Here is a 17,444-nt window from a genome sequence, read left to right on the forward strand (position 1 = left end):
CCTAAGCAAAACATAATTAGAGAGGAAATCTTTTGCTACTCACTTCCAAATCATGGTTCATTTCAAAGCCAAAGATGATTGTATGAAATTGCCCACCATTTATGTCACTACTTCCTTCCATTTGCATGTTAAATAATGCATTTTCCAAGAAATATCATTTTATGAGAATACATGAAAAAATGTATTAACATTTTGGAATGTTTTCTTAATGGGGGCTAAACAATACTTTATTATTTTCTTGATTTTTCTAAAGCTATTACCAATGTTAAAACATGGGCACTAGATCGAGAGGTGTTCCAGAACATAATGAGAAGGACGGCTCAAGCTAGAGACGAACAGTACCGAAACTTCCTCAGAAGGTAAGAATAGCGCATGGGTGCAACGAGGGGTAGGTGGGGTGGCCTTATTGTGGACGTGTTGGTTTTATCATAATAATCATTTTACTGTAACTTTTCTCGTGTAAGCATTTTCTACATGACTGAACCACTGGAACAATAGTATTCCCTTGCAGTAAATGCCACTAGGTGAAAAAATTATATTGAATTCCAGATGGCCCTGCACGCTGTTTTTTTTCCTTTCTCTGAATTTGCCCTTGTGTTGACAGAGTCGTCGTATGCAGTGTAGAAGAACGTGCAAAAAATTCGAAAATATTCACCCAGGTTGCTCGGTTGACTTTGAAAGACATTCTATAATTTGGAAGTGGATAGCAAAAGACAGTTTTCCTAGTAATGCCTTGGTTAGAATAATATTAAAATTAACTTATTTTACTGTCTTTAATTGCGTTCCCTGAGACATTTTTTTTCATTTGTATAACCACACCATCTTCCAAATTATTATTATTTGTAGCAAATTAACTTGCCAGAAACGTTACTATGTTTGTCATCATGACACAGATCCTTGGAACATATTTTGTGAGCTATTCTGTAGCCCCCTCCCAAAACTCGGATGCATTAATGCATAGAGAAACAAATACCTATCTCACTGTAAAAGCCAGTTATGACTATAAACAGGTATTTTTTGGAGAATATAAGGTCTTTATTTAAACTATTTCCGTGTTTCTTTGTGGGAGATTTGACAGTCTCTGCAGCTGTAGTACATACTGTAATGAAATGTTACCTATGATAAGTGATGGTGATAATAATTATGATAATAATAATTGTGAGCTCTTTTTAATTATAGTGATTTTATCTTGCATAACTAGCTTGCAAAGCCAATGATTTTAGAGCTGGCACGGTGCCTAGTATATAGTAAGGATTCAATAAACGTGAATAAATGCATTGTTAGTCAATGGAACGTGGTAGGTGTGAAGGGTTTTCCTACAGAATCTTGCTGGCTTACCCTCCCGCAGTAACACTGACTCCTGGCAAAGAGCTTCAGTAGCAGTAAGCAGGCACCTTACTGAATTGGCAGCCAGCATCCTGGCCGACGTGTAGTGGGGTCTACCTGAGTGCAGGTGACCTAAAAATCCAACAACTGAGCAACACAGGTCAGCACTAGAAGTGAATGAGCTACAGTCACGCACGGGCCAAGAAGCGGGTAAATAAATCAACCAGGACTTGTGAATTACCTTCAAACACGTGAGATAAAGCTTGAGCCCCTGGGTACTGTGTGTCGTTCCCTTGGGGTCTAGAGTCTTCTGTCTTAGTAGAAGGAGCTCAGAGAATTTACTAGCACATAAACCTTCTTTCCCTTCTTCTTCCTTTTGTTATCTTGTTCCTGCACTCGCTTAACACATCCTTATTGCCAGACCCTAAACACTGTGGTTCAGTGGGGACCCAGATAAACCTTATCTCTTTCTTTATAGAAGGAAAACAGACCAGAGATTTTTCCTCATACCAGTCTCCTCACTAATCCCCAAGGGTGGCAGGTTTACAGGAGAGAATTTTCACCAGCATGATAGATCCCAGTCGGGACCAGAAGCAGAACGTTCACGATGAGCGTGTGCCAACCAGCAAAGAGTCTGGTTACCCTTTCTTTACCTTTTCATTCATAGGAGGGGAGATTAGAGAAAGACGTTTCACTTGGTTTCATAACACACAGTAAGCTCTTTTTCCATTTACATCTTTTTATTATGAAGTATGTAATAAATGTGTAAAAGGTATATAGTACTTGTGTAAGTTATGAAACATAACAAAATGAGCGTCATCGAGCTCCTCACAGCCCAGCCCAAGAATTGGAGCATTGACAACTTCGTCTGTTGCTCTCACATGCTCCCCATTCATTTCCCAGCCTCCCACCTGCCTCTTCGTGGGAGTGGTCTATATTCTGAAGCTTAGTAATCATTCCTTGGTATTCTTTATTACTTTGCCTATAGCTTGATTTAACCTATTTTTGAACTTTACAAAAAAAAGGTCTTACTTTTGCGACTCAGTTTTTTATTCAGTATTTTTTTCCGTGTCACCCCGTTAGTTCAGCCATTCCTCCTGTGGTAGTGTGCGGTTACCTGACTCTACCGCAGTGTGGTCGGCTGTTGTCCAGCGGGGGCGCGCTCTAGTGTTTTCCAACTACAAAGGATTCTGTTTCAAACACTCGTATCCCCATCTGCTGGCGATGTGCCTCCCTGTGCTCACATGCAGGGGTCAGTCTAGAGCGAGCTCTCTTTTCAAAGATAGATCCAATCATGCATTTTTGGAGTAGCATCATTTTTTTCCCAAGAGATGTCAAATTTTAGATGGTATGAAAGAAGAATTTATCTTATATCAACAGTCCTGAGTAAAAGTGGGTAAGGTAAGGTAGAAGAGATATTTCTCTAAAAGGATAATTCAATCATTTGACTGGTTAATCATACTGTGTGGAATTTCTGATTTTTTTAAAGATTTTATTTATTTGAGAGAGCATGAACATAACTAGCGGTAAAACCGAGGGAGAGGGAGAAGCAGACTCCCCACCGAGGAGGGAGCCTAGCGACGACTTAGGGCTCAACGTGAGGACCCTGGGATCATGATCTAAACTGAAGCCAGACACTTAATTTAGGACTGAGCCACCCAGGCACCCCTGATTTTTTTTTTTCAAGTAATAATTTCCAGTATCCTATTTCATCCTCTGCATATCATTATTATTTGTAAATATGTTCCAATTCCTTGTCCCTGGCTGCCATTAATTTTAAAAGACAGTACAGTGTCTTGTGTCAATGTCAGTATCTGGGTTGATATTGCACTACAGTTTTGCAACCTGTTACCATTGGGGGAACGGGATAAAGGATATCTTATTTCTTACACCTGCATGTGAACCTACAGCTCTCTAAAATAAATACATGATAATAATAATTTTCTTTCAAAAAAGAAAAAAAAAAGACAGTACAGTGTGACTAATAATCAAAGGTCATTTCCATGATAATTCCTGTATTCCCCTCTGGATTCAGCCTTTACTTAATTACAAGGATTTAGATGAAAATCGGATCCTCTTCTGGAAGCCAAGCTCCTTACTCGTGCTAAAAAAAGAGATACTGAGATGTGGAGGGAAGCACATTTCTGGATGTGATTCACTCTGAAAACCAACAACAAATATAAAGTGTTGTTTTTTCCCCAAACAGAAAAAAATTTGATTTTTTCTCTTTATGACATCTTAACTATCTTTATGTATTCGCCTATGATAAATATCTATAATTGCATGTGGTTTTATAATTTCAGTTTATTTGAAATTCAGTTATTTATGTGTGATATATTTTGGAGGTTTACTTTGGAAAAATTGAGTGCGTTAAATTTTTTTAGATGCAGGTAAAGTTTTTCTGAACTACACGTAGGTGCATATTTATGGTTTAATTCAGGAAGATAACTAAAGGTTTCTTTTTATTTTTGAAGTGTATCCTTGCTGAAGAATTTACCTGAAGATAAACTAACCAAGATCATTGACTGCTTGGAAGTGGTAAGAAATTATAAAGGAAAAAATACATTTCATTAAAAGACTCTGGAATCTAGCTGTTACTAGCACTGCAAAGGCATAACAAGGAAAAGATGGTAAGTTGCCAGCTTACAGAGACCAGGAGCCTTTTTCTGCTGTGAAAAACCTTAGACCACCTCACAGGGAGTTGAGGGGCTGGGATGGGATTAGGTGAGTCTTCTGGGTTGTATAAAATTGGATTTGCTTGTGTAAGGTGACATTTGATTTACATACTTTAATCTTTTCATATATTTTAAAGAACTGATCTGCTTTACTTGAGAGGCATTTGATTTTCTGCAGTTAACATCACAATCCCATGTAGAGTTTTCCCAATATGAAGCAGTCAGAGAAGCTTAATTAGGTAATGAGGTAGAGAAGGATAGATTGGAGCGTTCGGGAACAGCCTTCTGAGTCAGGCTATGAAACAACTCCGTACTTGAAAACTCGGCACCATGAAAAGACATTTAAAAACCCTTGCATTTAAGAGCACTTCACGTGTTTTTAACATCTAGGGGAAAACAGCATATTGGAATGTGTTCAAAAACTCTTACGAGGCATCGCCCTGATGGTTGGTTCTAGTCCAAGACTAGTCAAGTCTTTTTGTGAATAAAGCAGTTATAACATGTACCTGAGATTCTAATGACACGCATTAGAGGAGAACCCCTTCGGATGCCAGAGATTAAAATGCAACCCGAGTCATTTCTCTCTGATTTTTGTGGGGGGGTCAATTTCACGGGAGCCAAAATGGCTTTTACAGAATTTAAAGGAAGTAAGGAATAGTAAAGAAGTCACATGCCGACTTTAAGCTTTTATAAAGCTGTTCTCTGTGGGAGATATAAAAATCCCGACAAGACTGACCTTTGACAGATTCATGCCTCTGTCAGTCACGATACACAGTGTAAACGAATGTCTGTTGAGCAGGAGCATGAGCGGTTTATCCTTAAGTGTGACTGACACCAGTGACGTTTCCATGCACGGTTCCTGGAGCCTGTCCAGAGTTTACAGGGACAGGCCATGTGTCCCCGGAGTGCTCAGATATGGAGTCAGTTTCAAGAGGACGGCTTGCCCCGCCTCTCTTGGGATTTTCCCAATGTCACAACCCAGGCACAGATGTTACAAATTACTAATTCATCCTCATTTCCGAGAGTGTGTGTGTGCGTGTTTGAAAGCGGGAGTAGCCCTATATATTTTTTGTTAACTGAGGAAATCTGTTTTTAATATAATACTAATAGAGTATATTCACCAGAGGGGAATTCCATGCTGACAGCAAATATTAAAATTTACTATCATTAAGAATAAATGGTAAATTGGCCATATTTATTGCAGCCACAGGCACTAGCTAAAGAATACATAGATGGGAGTGCAAATCCAGTATTAACTGACACACAATTTGAGTTTGAAAGTTCTCATCTTTTAAAACACCCCAGAAAGGCTTTATTATGTCTCAACATTTGCAGACAGCAGCACGGTTTATAAAGGGCCCTTTATTCATACCTGGCAAACACATGTGTCTGTGTAGCGCGTGAAAAGTCTCAAGTGCCGAAGGGATTAGCAGGGGGCCATGGGGTCTGTGTAGCACTAAGAAAAGCACATAATTTACCAGCCTAGCTCGGACGATGACCATCCGCAGGGTCCGGCCGCAGCCGATCACTGAGGCACCGGGGCTCTAAGCGCGCGCGCTGAGCTCCGGGACCAGCGGCCCCGCAAACCGGCTCCGTAACCTTTGAGACGAAACGGGCCGAATCTGGCATGCTGTTGAGGAACTGATTTGGGAGGTTTTCTATTTTTCTGTAGGGGCAGGGAAGGGGCATCGGAATTCCTCGATCACGCCGTTGATCGGGGATGTTGCGGGGACTTTGCCTCCTGAGCACCGGGACAGCGGCTCATCCCGTAGCGCTTCTTGCTTAAATCCCCGCGGTCAGCTCTAGAGGGAGGCTCACCTTTACCCTCTTTAGTGTTCTGGCGGGAAAGCAGCACCGACACCTGCAAGCCCTAACTAGTGAACGTCACTAAGCGGGACGCAGATTCCGAGTGCGAGTGCGGTGTGAGCGCGGACGGCGACGCGGGTGATCGCGTGAGCGCGGACGGTGACGCGGGTGATCGCGTGAGTGTGCACGGCGACGCGGGTGATCGCGTGAGCGCGGACGGCGACGCGGGTGATCGCGTGAGTGTGCACGGCGACGCGGGTGATCGCGTGAGCGTGCACGGGGACGCGGGTGATCGCGTGAGCGTGCACGGGGACGCGGGTGATCGCGTGAGCGTGCACGGCGACGCGGGTGATCGCGTGAGTGTGCACGGGGACGCGGGTGATCGCGTGAGCGTGCACGGGGACGCGGGTGATCGCGTGAGCGCGGACGGTGACGCGGATGATCGCGTGAGCGTGCACGGGGACGCGGGTGATCGCGTGAGCGCGGACGGTGACGCGGGTGATCGCGTGAGCGCGGACGGTGACGCGGGTGATCGCGTGAGCGCGGACGGTGACGCGGGTGATCGCGTGAGCGTGCACGGGGACGCGGGTGATCGTGTGAGCGCGGACGGTGACGCGGATGATCGCGTGAGCGTGCACGGTGACGCGGGTGATCGCGTGAGTGTGCACTCACCAGGACAGACATGCCACCTTTCGAGAAGCTGGAGATGTACTAGGAGGGGGGCGGGGGTCCTCTGGGGGATCGTTGCCCTTGACCCACATCACCTGTGGTGCTGCTCAAAAGGCAGATTCCCAGGTACCACCTTGTACCTACTGAATTAGCCACAGGGGGGTCGGCCCAGAAATTCACACTTCAACACTTGATATGCAATTCTTACGCCTATTAGAGTTTGGGAGGCACTGGTTTAAGGTTATGGATAGAACACATAGATTTGGGGTTTACCACAGTCTAGCTCTTTATTCAGGAATTTTCCATTTTTCATCATTTTTTAAGAAGTCTAGTTTTCTTTCTTATAGTTCCTGTGTAACGCCTGCATAAACCAGGGTTTTTTCTCATTTTAATGATTACATCCAGAGTCATAAGACAGTTGAAATAATTGTGCATTTTGCCTGTTCTTGGACCGATTAGCTAGGGTGGGGCCGCCGAGTGTCATAGAGAGTTCACCCGTCGACGTGTGGAGATTAGTGCTCACGGTCAGCTTCTGTCCCTCGCAGCTGTGCATCAGTGACGGTGGGCACCAGGGTTTCCTCACCTACAAAATAAGGGAGTGTCGGCCAGATCTCGAAGGCTCCTTCAACGCGTTTCAGTTACAGGCTTCGAGACGGTTGGCTCACCCAGGAGAGAGGAATTCCTGTTGGTTTCCATTTTGCAGGCTCTAGTTCCTTGGAAATGAGCAATTGGGTACTAAATTTTACCGGACTGGTTGGTAAGAGCAGCCTATCCAGATGTGTTTGCTTTGAGATTTCTGAGGTGTTTTAACCATCCTGCTTGGACAAACAAAAGAATTGTTGGTAACAACCCAAATAAGCATATACAGTTTTTAAACAACCAATGTGGGTACAGAGTCCTATGATTCCAGGAGTGTGTATGTGTGTGTGTGTGTGTATCATACATCTGATGGTGTAACATCCGTACTTTGTAATGAAGATTTCTAGCCACACACTGAAGACTTTAAGGGAGCTATGGGCTTGCTTCTTAGGTTTTTTTCTCCATCACCTTGAGGTTTTCTTCTGTTTTATATATATTATTTATAGGCATTCGGTCTCTAGCATTTTCTAGATATCACACAAGGAGCATTTTCTTTACAGCAAAAAAACCCTCTTTTTATCTTTAACTACTGCTGATTGTATAGTTTTCTTCTGACCTCTACCTCTTAGTCTGCCCTGGGATTGATTCCTTAGGTTTCCCTCTTGTTGTACACCAAGTAACTACTCTCAGGGTTTCCATTACAACTTCTTTTAAAATATCTTTTTCAGACTCAGGGTCACAAGTCATTAGTAGATCAGGAAATCAATTTGGAGGAACATTTTTAAAATCATCAGAGTAGTAAGCATAAGTGTTATTTAAATATACTTCAATTTTCTAAAACGTCTGTATGTGTGTATGCTTGCAGAGGTGGATTTGGGTGTAATATAAAATGTATTTTTTGCTCTGAGTCAGAGTGAAAATGCTTGAAAATCATTGCTTCAGAGGATGGGGTCCAGGGCTTTTTGGTCCTATAAGGGACCCCTTTGCAATGTGACCACAGGACAATAACCACACTGTTTGCATTTCTCTTTTTGGTCTTGGTGACCACCCTGGCTGGACTGGCTATGCTCCCCGGTTGACAAACACTGGCCAGTCTAGCATCATAGTCTGTACTTACCACTATATATTTTTGGTCTGACCTACATCCACAGCCTTTTCTGATCTGTGAAGTTACTGTCAACACACTGGGAGGTATTATTTATCTTCCTCCCATGGTTTTGGGTGACAAAGAACCATCCCTAGGAAAAATACCGCTAGGAAGTTTGCCCCTTAAGAAACAATAAAGCTCTTTCTCAGTGTTCCCTTTCAAGCTTCTTTTAGCCTCCCTGAGTGACAGGAATTAAAGCTGCACATGCACACACCAAAGGCTTTATAATAGCCGAAGGACAGCCTACCCGTACTTTGGAAACTCTCCACGTTCTTCCTGTTCCATGCGGGCAGTGGAACCTGAGATTGAGGTAGGCATTGGAGAGACTACAGAGCAGACTGTCTGCAACGGGGACAGCTAACAGGACGCCAGTGTCCCGTGAAAGAGAATTGAACAGTAGCTGCACAATGAAAACGCTGAGCTATGTAGTGGGGTCACTCATTAAACACCAAGGCTCATAGTCATCTCAACTGTACAGTTGAGCTTGTATGTGGCGAAGGTTTGTGATAAAGCTGGAATGAGAGAGAACAGAGAGTTGGAGTAAGTAAACTGGGATACAAGAAACTCCAATATCATTTTCCAAATAAAGTGGAGGTTTGTCTCTCGCTTGCATAACAGCCCAGGGAGGATACAAGGAGTCATTCAGGCACTCAAGCTACGGGCTAGATGACCCCTCTCTCAAGATCTCTCCGTGAAGACACATGCCTGAAACAGCTCACGGACCTCGCCCAGAGCGGCTCCCGTCCCTCCAGCCCAGGTTCTTTTAACTAGAATTTAATCACATGCTACAGCTAACAGGGAGCTTGGGGAGTGCAGTCAATCCAGGCAGCCATGTATACCGAGGAAAGCTTTGATGACTAGCTCATGGGCTCTTTCCTAGGAATTCAGTCACCTGGTTCCTCGTGTTTATCAAATGCACTATCAGAGGCTTTAGATAGACCACCTCAACGCTCCGTGTGGCAGGCCATGCCATTTTAATTTTAATTCTGCAGAAAAGCAAACTGAGGCCCAGAAAATTTAAGGAACAGTTAAGCAAACTGTAAACATCTTCCTCCTCAATATGACAGTCATTAATTATTTACTATGTTTCAGATGCTTTTAATGCACCCAAACATGGTTTTTAACTGGTTTATTGTGGTAGGCAGAATGGACCTCCCCCCCCCCCAGGTGTCCCAGACCCTAATCCCTGAGATGTGCGGATATGCTATGTTGCATGGCCAAAGAGAATGGGCAGATGTGATTAAGATTCAGGACCTTAAAATAAGGAGTTATTCTGGATTATCTAGGTGGGATGAATATAATTGCATGATCCCTTAAAAGCTGAGAATGTTTCTCTGGCTGGAGTCAGAGAGAGGTAGCGGAAGTGGAAGTCAGGGAACTTTCAAGTCTGAGCAGAAGTTGATGAGCCGTTGTTGGTCATGAAGCACAGGGGCTCTGGGCAAGGACCTCAGAGCGGTCTCTAAGAGCTAAGGGGCTGACAGCCAGCATGGAAATGAGGCCTTGTCCTAGAAACTGAATTCTGCCAGCAATCTGATGATGCTTAAAAGTGGCTTTTCCCCCAGAACCTCCAGAAGGAAACAGTCTGCTTGACACTTTGAGTTCAGTCTTGGGAGACCCTGACAGAAAAATCCAGGTCACCCTGGACTCTTTGACACACAGAAACTGAGAGATAATAAATGGGGGTTGTTCGAAGCCACTAAGAAGTGTGTGGTTATTTGGTACAGCAGCAGTAGAGAACTAATGCGCTTCTCCAAATCTTTGAAGGTAAATATTCTTATTTGAACTTTATGGGTTGCTGGATGTGAAATTCAAAGCAGAACTGGGATTTGAATCTACATGTGTTTGGCTTCAAAGTACTTCCTCCCCGAGATGTTACGCTCCTTTCCATGAGATGTTGAAGTGTCTTATAAAATGTACATAGTGCTCTGTAAATAAAGGGTGTGTTTATTTGTATTAGGAGTCATATTTATTTCAAAAATGTGAATAGGTTTTAAGCATAAATGACCAAAAAGAATATTGAAATACAGCAGACACAGAAGTAGTTATGTTTGGATTTTATTTTCAAATCTAAAAGAAAAATAAGAGAGAGCTATTTTGTTGTTAATTACGCCTTTTTAAAGAAATTAAACAGGCTCAATTTTATTTGTATAAATAATTAAGAGATCCATTTTGGTTGTCTGACTTTGAGACAATGTTAAAATGAAGTAGAGGTAGACGGTTTTATCCATCTTTTGTTTTCTTTCTTTTTTTTTTTTTAAGATTTATTTATTTATTTGACAGACAGGGATCACAAACGGGCGGAGAGGCAGGCAGAGAGAGAGGGGGAAGCAGGCTCCCCGCTGAGCAGAGAGCCTGATGCCGGTCTTGATCCCAGGACCCTGAGATTATGACCTGAGCTGAAGGCAGAGGCTTAACCCACTGAGCCCCCTCCACCCCGGGCGCCCCAAAATCTTTTGTTTTCTGAGACTGAGTTGCTCTTTCAGTGACAAATGGATTAATTACTTTTCCCTTCCCAAGAATTCTCTGCTTACAGACACATATATGAGGGAAACAAAGAAATAAGTGACAAGTTGAGTTTCATGAGGATTAACCTACACAGAACAGAATTTGCATGTGAAAAGTTCTAAGGTTGGTCTTCTATGTTATAAATTTTTTTGAAGGATCCATATTAAAGGGCTACTTATTCTGTAGATAAAATTTTCGCAGCCTTTGCTCTTCAAGGAATTAGAAAGTGAGGCTGATATTCCTACAGTCCACTGACGCTAATATTTTCAACGTTTTCAGTCATCTTTTTCTAAGCTCTAGTCCCAGCTTCAGACTGTGACCGGTCACTGGACCACTTGCATTTAGATTACTTAGGTGGAAGCTCCTCTGTATACTAGTGATCATTGCTTTTCTCTCATTTCTCTTCATGCTCTTTAGTCTTCATGCCTGAAAGTCGATCTCTTAGGTGAATTTTCTCTGGAAAAGATAACCATAAAAGCACATAATAAAGGAAAAGTCTCCTTACTTTTTCTACAACTTAGGACTGCAATGTTCAAGAAGATTGCAGTAACAGTAAACAACAAATAAAAGTAATGGGCATGGAAAGCTCATTGCCCGACACGAGGAGTTCGGTTTCATTTACGCCATCATTTCTGTATCTCCACTGGATTTAACATTTTCTTTCTCTTGTCCCAATAGGAATACTATGACAAAGGAGATTACATTATCAGAGAGGGCGAGGAAGGAAGTACCTTCTTCATCTTAGCAAAAGGAAAGGTAAGTGTTAATTAAAGCTTACTTACAGCAAATTTACAACGTCGGCTCCCATCAGTCTGGGAACTACTGCTATGGAAAGCCTCTGCGCTGAACAGGAGAAGGAGCTTCTGTTCGGGAGAGTTCCGTGAGGTTTGTCTGAGCACTGGGCCCGGGGGTGCAGGAGACCTGTGAGAGTTCTAGCCGAGTGGTCACTTCTTAGTGATCGTGGGCATGTCACTTGATTTTCTTCAGACCACTTTTCATAGTGCATGAAATAACTGGTTTCTCTCTAAGATCCCTTTTATCCCTCCTTCTCAATCTGCCCAAGAGTCCAAGATTAGGGCTGGAAATTTTTTCATGCAACGGATGTGACAAGCGGCAGGTGTGGGGAAAATGAACTCGACAGTTGAGGACGGCCGTGGCCAGCCATGAAGCCGTAGATGGATATGGCTCCAGACATCAGTGCGTGTACCATTGGTTCAGGTGCTGATGAAAATTTATGCTGGTATATATGCAGGAGGCCTTTTCCTTTGCTTAGATACTGAGTGATAACATGTTACCCATTGCTGCCATGCTGACTCTCTACAGTGTTCCTGAGGTACAGGGTGTCAGCGAAGTATTGAATGGTAGAGAGTAGCTTGAGCACCCATGTGTAGAACCTGTTGGATTTTACAGATGTCCTTTCTTCCACGGAAGGGTTTGACGTCAGAGTCGGGCACCGCCCTTTGCAAACCGACTTGTGGTTGAACTTAACCTGGGCACCCAGTGAAGGAAAACAAGATTAACAAAATAATTTCAAACCTCAGAAACTCTTCAACACTCAGAAACACTTTTTATCATTTCTCCCAAACCTGGACCCCATGCTTTGAAAGCATTCTGACTAATAAATAACATTTATTGTTTTTTAAAAAAATTTTAATTCATTGTGACTTTCATAAATGCTAATCAGAATCTCTAATCAACATGAAGCAACCCTTGTTATCCTGTTGATTTGGCATAATTCTAGCCACAAACAAGGAATATTGAAGTTTTGGTTTGGTTCTGCCGTGGGAATGGATCACACTAAACACCCATGAGCGTTATGACTCTTCTCCAGATCCACACTTTGCAACCAGTTTTAGAGGGCACGCAGGATTCAGTAAGTCAGTCGAGGCCACCAGATTCAAAACTTGTGATACTTACCTTATTCTGGATTACTTTGTCCACTGTCTTCGGATTTTTGAAATCATTATTTTTTTACTAACATAAAATGTATTATTTGCTTCAGGGGTACAGGGCTGTGACTCGTCAGTCTGACACAGCTCACAGCGCTCACCGCAGCACGTGCCCTCCCCAGTGTCCGTCACCCAGACACCCCATCCCTCCCCGCCCACCTCCCAGCAACCCTCAGTTTGTTTCCCGAGATTAAGAGTCTCTTAGGGTTTGAAGTTATTTCCCTTGAGTATCTCTCCGAAGGAATCTCTGGATTCACATAAAAAATTCTAGCTTTGAGAGGTAGGATTTGAATGGAGGGTTTCCTCTTACAGGTTGGGAGTCATTTGGTTGTCAGTCACGGGTTCTCTTGGTCCCTCCGAACGAGTTGACTGCAGCAAGACTGTTCTAATGACCTCGAAGTCAAAGCAAAGGCTTGTCTGGTTCCTTATTTCAGTCAAAGGTTCATAGATCCGAAGGGTCTGGTTGAATGGCTATGTGTCCAGATTCTCATTTTTTTCTTTTTTTCTCTCTCTTTTTAATTGTTTTACATCATTTAGGTAAAAGTCACCCAGAGCACAGAGGGCCATGATCAGCCACAACTGATAAAAACACTGCAGAAAGGAGAATATTTTGGGGAAAAAGCTCTTATCAGGTAAATCCATGAATTCCTGTACCATACTTAAATAATTCTTTGATTGCTTAACATGTGCAATGCCTCCGTGAGAGATGTTAAACTGAGCCACCAAATCAATGTCAGCAGATATTCAGGGATTAGACCAAAAATTTAAACTGGATGCCAGAAATTTCATTGTTATGCACAAAATAAGTGGACTAATTTTGCACAGAAAAGAAATGGGGAAGGCTTAAATTTGCTGGTGAAAATAAAATCGGTGTTCTGTTAGACTCTTTAGTTGAAAAGAGTGTGAGAGAAAGAGACAAAAGACATGAGAATTACAATTTCCCTTTAAGAACAAGTTTTTATATTTCCAAAGTTTGAAATACTGTCTTTTTCCCCCTTCTTAAAAAATGATCAAATAATGATTTTACATATTTCGTGCACTTTAAAATCATTATGCCAAAAGCAATATTAAGAATTTTTATTGCCTCATTTTGCAAGTTTTAAGAAACAACTCAAAATAGTGTGTATGAAACTTCTACCTGAACCTTCAGTCTTTTGAGGGATGAGTTTATCTACTCTTGATCTGACTTATGGAAGAAATGTTTATAAAGATCAATCAAATGTCTCAGGAGACACTGTGTACTTCCTGGGACTCAGAAAACAACCTCAAGTCTAAAAAAAAAACCACATTTTCTTAACTATAAATAACTTTATAAAAGATGAAATTAGAGTTTTGAATTGCCTCTTGGCCTTTTGGGTCAGATCAAGTGTAGAGTTTCGAGCAATACTTTTTTTGAAATTACATATGTGTTTAAATTTTGAAGTGAGTTAAGATATCACTTAAAGTTTTACTGTTATTACGAAATAGTTTTTATTTCAAATCTATGCTTATAGAAACAAGTATTATTTCTGTTCACTTTCTTCTTTTTTAATTTTTGTTGTGAAGTCTCAGTTCTGCTGATTTGTATGTGATAATAATATTAAGTGTAGAGTGAAGAAAGGGTGTTCATAAATTACTGGAGGCAAATCTGATTACTTAAGAATTAGAAAGTTTTTATTTTTAAAGGAAAAACTAAACTTGGGAAGTTAGACTGTGATTATTTCGTAAACAGTTTAAAAACGGGATGTAAAGACAACCTAAACTGTTCTTTCTCATTTTCTAGCTCATAATTAACTTGTTTCAGTAACAGGGAAATTGTCCTTTTTAATTTTTTTGGTTGTGGCAGTGTGAATAGATTCGTGTTATATAATTATGTAACATTGTTACTCAAAACTTCAGTGTATTTGTTCTTAACATTACTAGGTTATTTTTTTTATACCTGCAAACAAAACAACTACAGTTTGAAAGTGCAGAGAACTTTATAAATGCACGGGAGAGTCAAATAGCTCTTGAAAGGAAATACGCTGTCTGATTTTGCTGGATCTGAAATAATTTATGCTCTGTGTCACAGCTAGCCAATCACAGTGTTTTCCCATGAGAAACATGGGAAATTATATTTAATATATATACCCAACTCCCCTGGCATTTGGAAGCAAGAGCTACAAAGAAGGAAAAGGAGCCATGGATACAAATACTTGTAGACTTTCGTGCATTTCTTTGCTATCACGTTTTAGGGCCACTGAAGGGGACTCGGTATTCCTTACAGTCTGTGTATTTCTGGGACTTGACATTAATTAGTCCCAGGAGTTCTTACAACATTTTATGTGCAAAGACCGACTCACGGCACTTATACAGTTATTATAAAAGAAGCGTACATGTACTTATAAACCCTAATATTTATGAAGTGTTTGCAGAGAGTATTCCCGGTCAGTCTTGACATTGACAAGCGCTAGGGATACCACACCGCTGTTTTTCTGAACTCGCAAGTCAGATCGGCTCACATCTAAGATCGTAGGTCTGTGCGCATGCATGGGCGTGTGGACATCCGTCTGTACATACAGAGATCGATGTCCACACGCACAGGTTGAGCACAGACTGCCCAGCTCCCGGCTCAAAAGCTCATCAAGCTGTAATGTTTTCGTTAATGTCTTCCAGCAGGGACCCTGTAAATTGGGGAGGAACTATGGGTTATATCAGAAGGACTCTGAAAGTTAGCTGTGTGGATAAGGGACTTCTTTGGAATAAGAAATGGGTCACCAAGTTTTTCCTGTCTCAACATCGAGGGAAGAAGCAGGAACTATATATACCTTGTGTGATACCATTTTTGATGATGTTGCTTAGAGCTGTCTCGACATACTTGTTCCTCCCGGGTACCTTAAATGAAGCTCACAGCACTGAGTACCATCTGGGTGTACCATTTTTCAGTGTCTTTAGTTTGTAACTAATAGAGGGAGGAAACTAGTACAAATAAATGCTTTACCCAATGCTTGGCCCATTGGTATTCTTTGGTCATTAAACTTGCCATCATTAGATCGCATGCCGTAATTCATTGCATCTAGGTTCTCAGCGGTGAGATGCACCGATTACATTATGTGCCCTTGAGAAAGAAAGACAGTGCTATTAATGACACTATGATTCATCACCAATTGTAGGACATGTTCTGATTTCAGAGATTTTAGTGGAAAACATACATCTTAGACTTTATGAAATTAAGGTGTTGTAGTGTTTATTTAAATCGTTGGGTGATACGGTACTCAAAACACTTTCTTTGGGCTTTATTCTTTTTTTTTTAAATATTTTATTTATTTATTTGACAGAGAGAGAGATCACAAGTAGGCAGAGAGGCAGGCAGAGAGAGAGGAGGAAGCAGGCTCCCTGCGGAGCAGAGAGACTTTGGGCTTTATTCTGGATTGTTTTTTTATTCTATGTTGACTACTTGAATGTTTTCCCAGTGAATTTTTTTGATCCATTAATTTCAGTTTGGGCTGCTTATTAATGAGCAATTCCCACTTGGTCACCGGAGAGGTATTTTATTCTGGCTGACACAAAGCCCAGAAGGCGATTCTGTAGAAAGTCACAGTCACTGATCTCCCTCTGCTCCCGGCGCAATCCTCTTCTTGTCTGAATTCCTTGCGAACGTGACCTTCACTGGGGTGCATTTCAAGTTCCTTTTTGGAAAGGGGTGGAGTGTAAGTTATGATATTTTAAAAACAGCAGCCTTTGGAAGGTTTAAGTGAGGGTGTTTCATAAAAAAGCAGATTCTTTCATAAAAATGGATGTTTAACTTCTTCCCTGTTTTTGTCTGCAGTGAGGACGTCAGATCAGCTAACATTATTGCTGAAGAAAATGATGTGGCCTGCCTGGTTATAGATCGAGAGTGAGTATGCCCATGTTGTCGGAGAAGGCAGGCCGCGGCCACCTTTGAAGACTTGGCCTCCTGTTACTCTGAGGGCCCATCTGTCTTCTCATTCATCACCACCCAGAAATGCTGGGCAGCCCTCAGCTGCGAGTACATTCCATTAAAATTCATGGGGAGGAGCGGGGCCTTGGGGGCTGAGTCTGTCTGTGGCAGCGGCAGATGCTGGCGGGCTAAATATTTTGTGTGCAGAGTTTGTACATAAACATCAGTGATAGACGGATCTAAATTCTTCATCTTCCGGAGAAATAAGCTTATTAGTGCCCGTTTGGATTTTTCTCCCCTGCACCATAGAGTAAACCATTCCATAATTTATTTCTAAAATGCTCTAAGCAGTCAAAATTTTTTTAATAAATCCTATTTCTCTTGGACATACTATACAACACCCCTCCGTTATATGTATTTCCAGAGAAGGTTTGATTTAACATTCGTAGTAATTTGCAAGTGATGTGCGTTAATATTAATCTCTAAGTGTCTCAGGTTGCTTTTGGGAAAAAGTCTTACCTTGTGTCCTTCGCTCATTTCATATTGTATTGCATCTGGCCCCTTGGGTCTCTCATTAGTGAGTTGTTTGTTTACTGATTTTCTATAATAAAGGAAATTCAAATATACAAATCTAGGCCATTGTCTAGGAAATGTCTTAGTGTAGTCAAAAACATAGGGCATATGCACATGAAATATTAGCAAAAAACAGGACAAGAAGTATCACAAGGTAGTATGTATGGGTTGCAGTTGAACATCAAATCATGGAGATTTAGAACTGGAAAGAACTCAAGAACATTCAAAAGTGTTTTTATTTTGGAAAATTTTTTTTCCCCAACTTTCCAAGAAACTTTTATTTCCACAAAAAACAATGCAGATTTTCAAAGAGGTTCACCTATAACCCAGGAAAA

General features: G+C 41.6%; 1 protein-coding gene across 6 annotated transcripts in view; it reads left to right on the forward strand.

Annotated features, from left to right (window-relative positions):
* PRKG2 (protein kinase cGMP-dependent 2) overlaps positions 1–17,444 on the forward strand; it is a 96,523-nt gene that overhangs the window by 37,570 nt on the left and 41,509 nt on the right. For 5 of the 6 annotated variants that reach the window (XM_045998554.1, XM_045998553.1, XM_045998551.1 and 2 more), the window contains 5 exons: positions 254–359; positions 3,801–3,864; positions 11,386–11,463; positions 13,194–13,288; positions 16,444–16,512. In XM_045998554.1, the coding sequence (XP_045854510.1) occupies positions 254–359; positions 3,801–3,864; positions 11,386–11,463; positions 13,194–13,288; positions 16,444–16,512 (412 nt within the window). Of the gene's footprint in view, positions 1–253; positions 360–3,800; positions 3,865–3,971; positions 9,967–11,385; positions 11,464–13,193; positions 13,289–16,443; positions 16,513–17,444 lie in introns of those variants that run through there. The other variant, XM_045998555.1, reaches the window with a different exon arrangement.

This window comes from Meles meles, chromosome 2, assembly GCF_922984935.1.
Source record: "Meles meles chromosome 2, mMelMel3.1 paternal haplotype, whole genome shotgun sequence".
NCBI lineage: Eukaryota > Metazoa > Chordata > Mammalia > Carnivora > Mustelidae > Meles > Meles meles.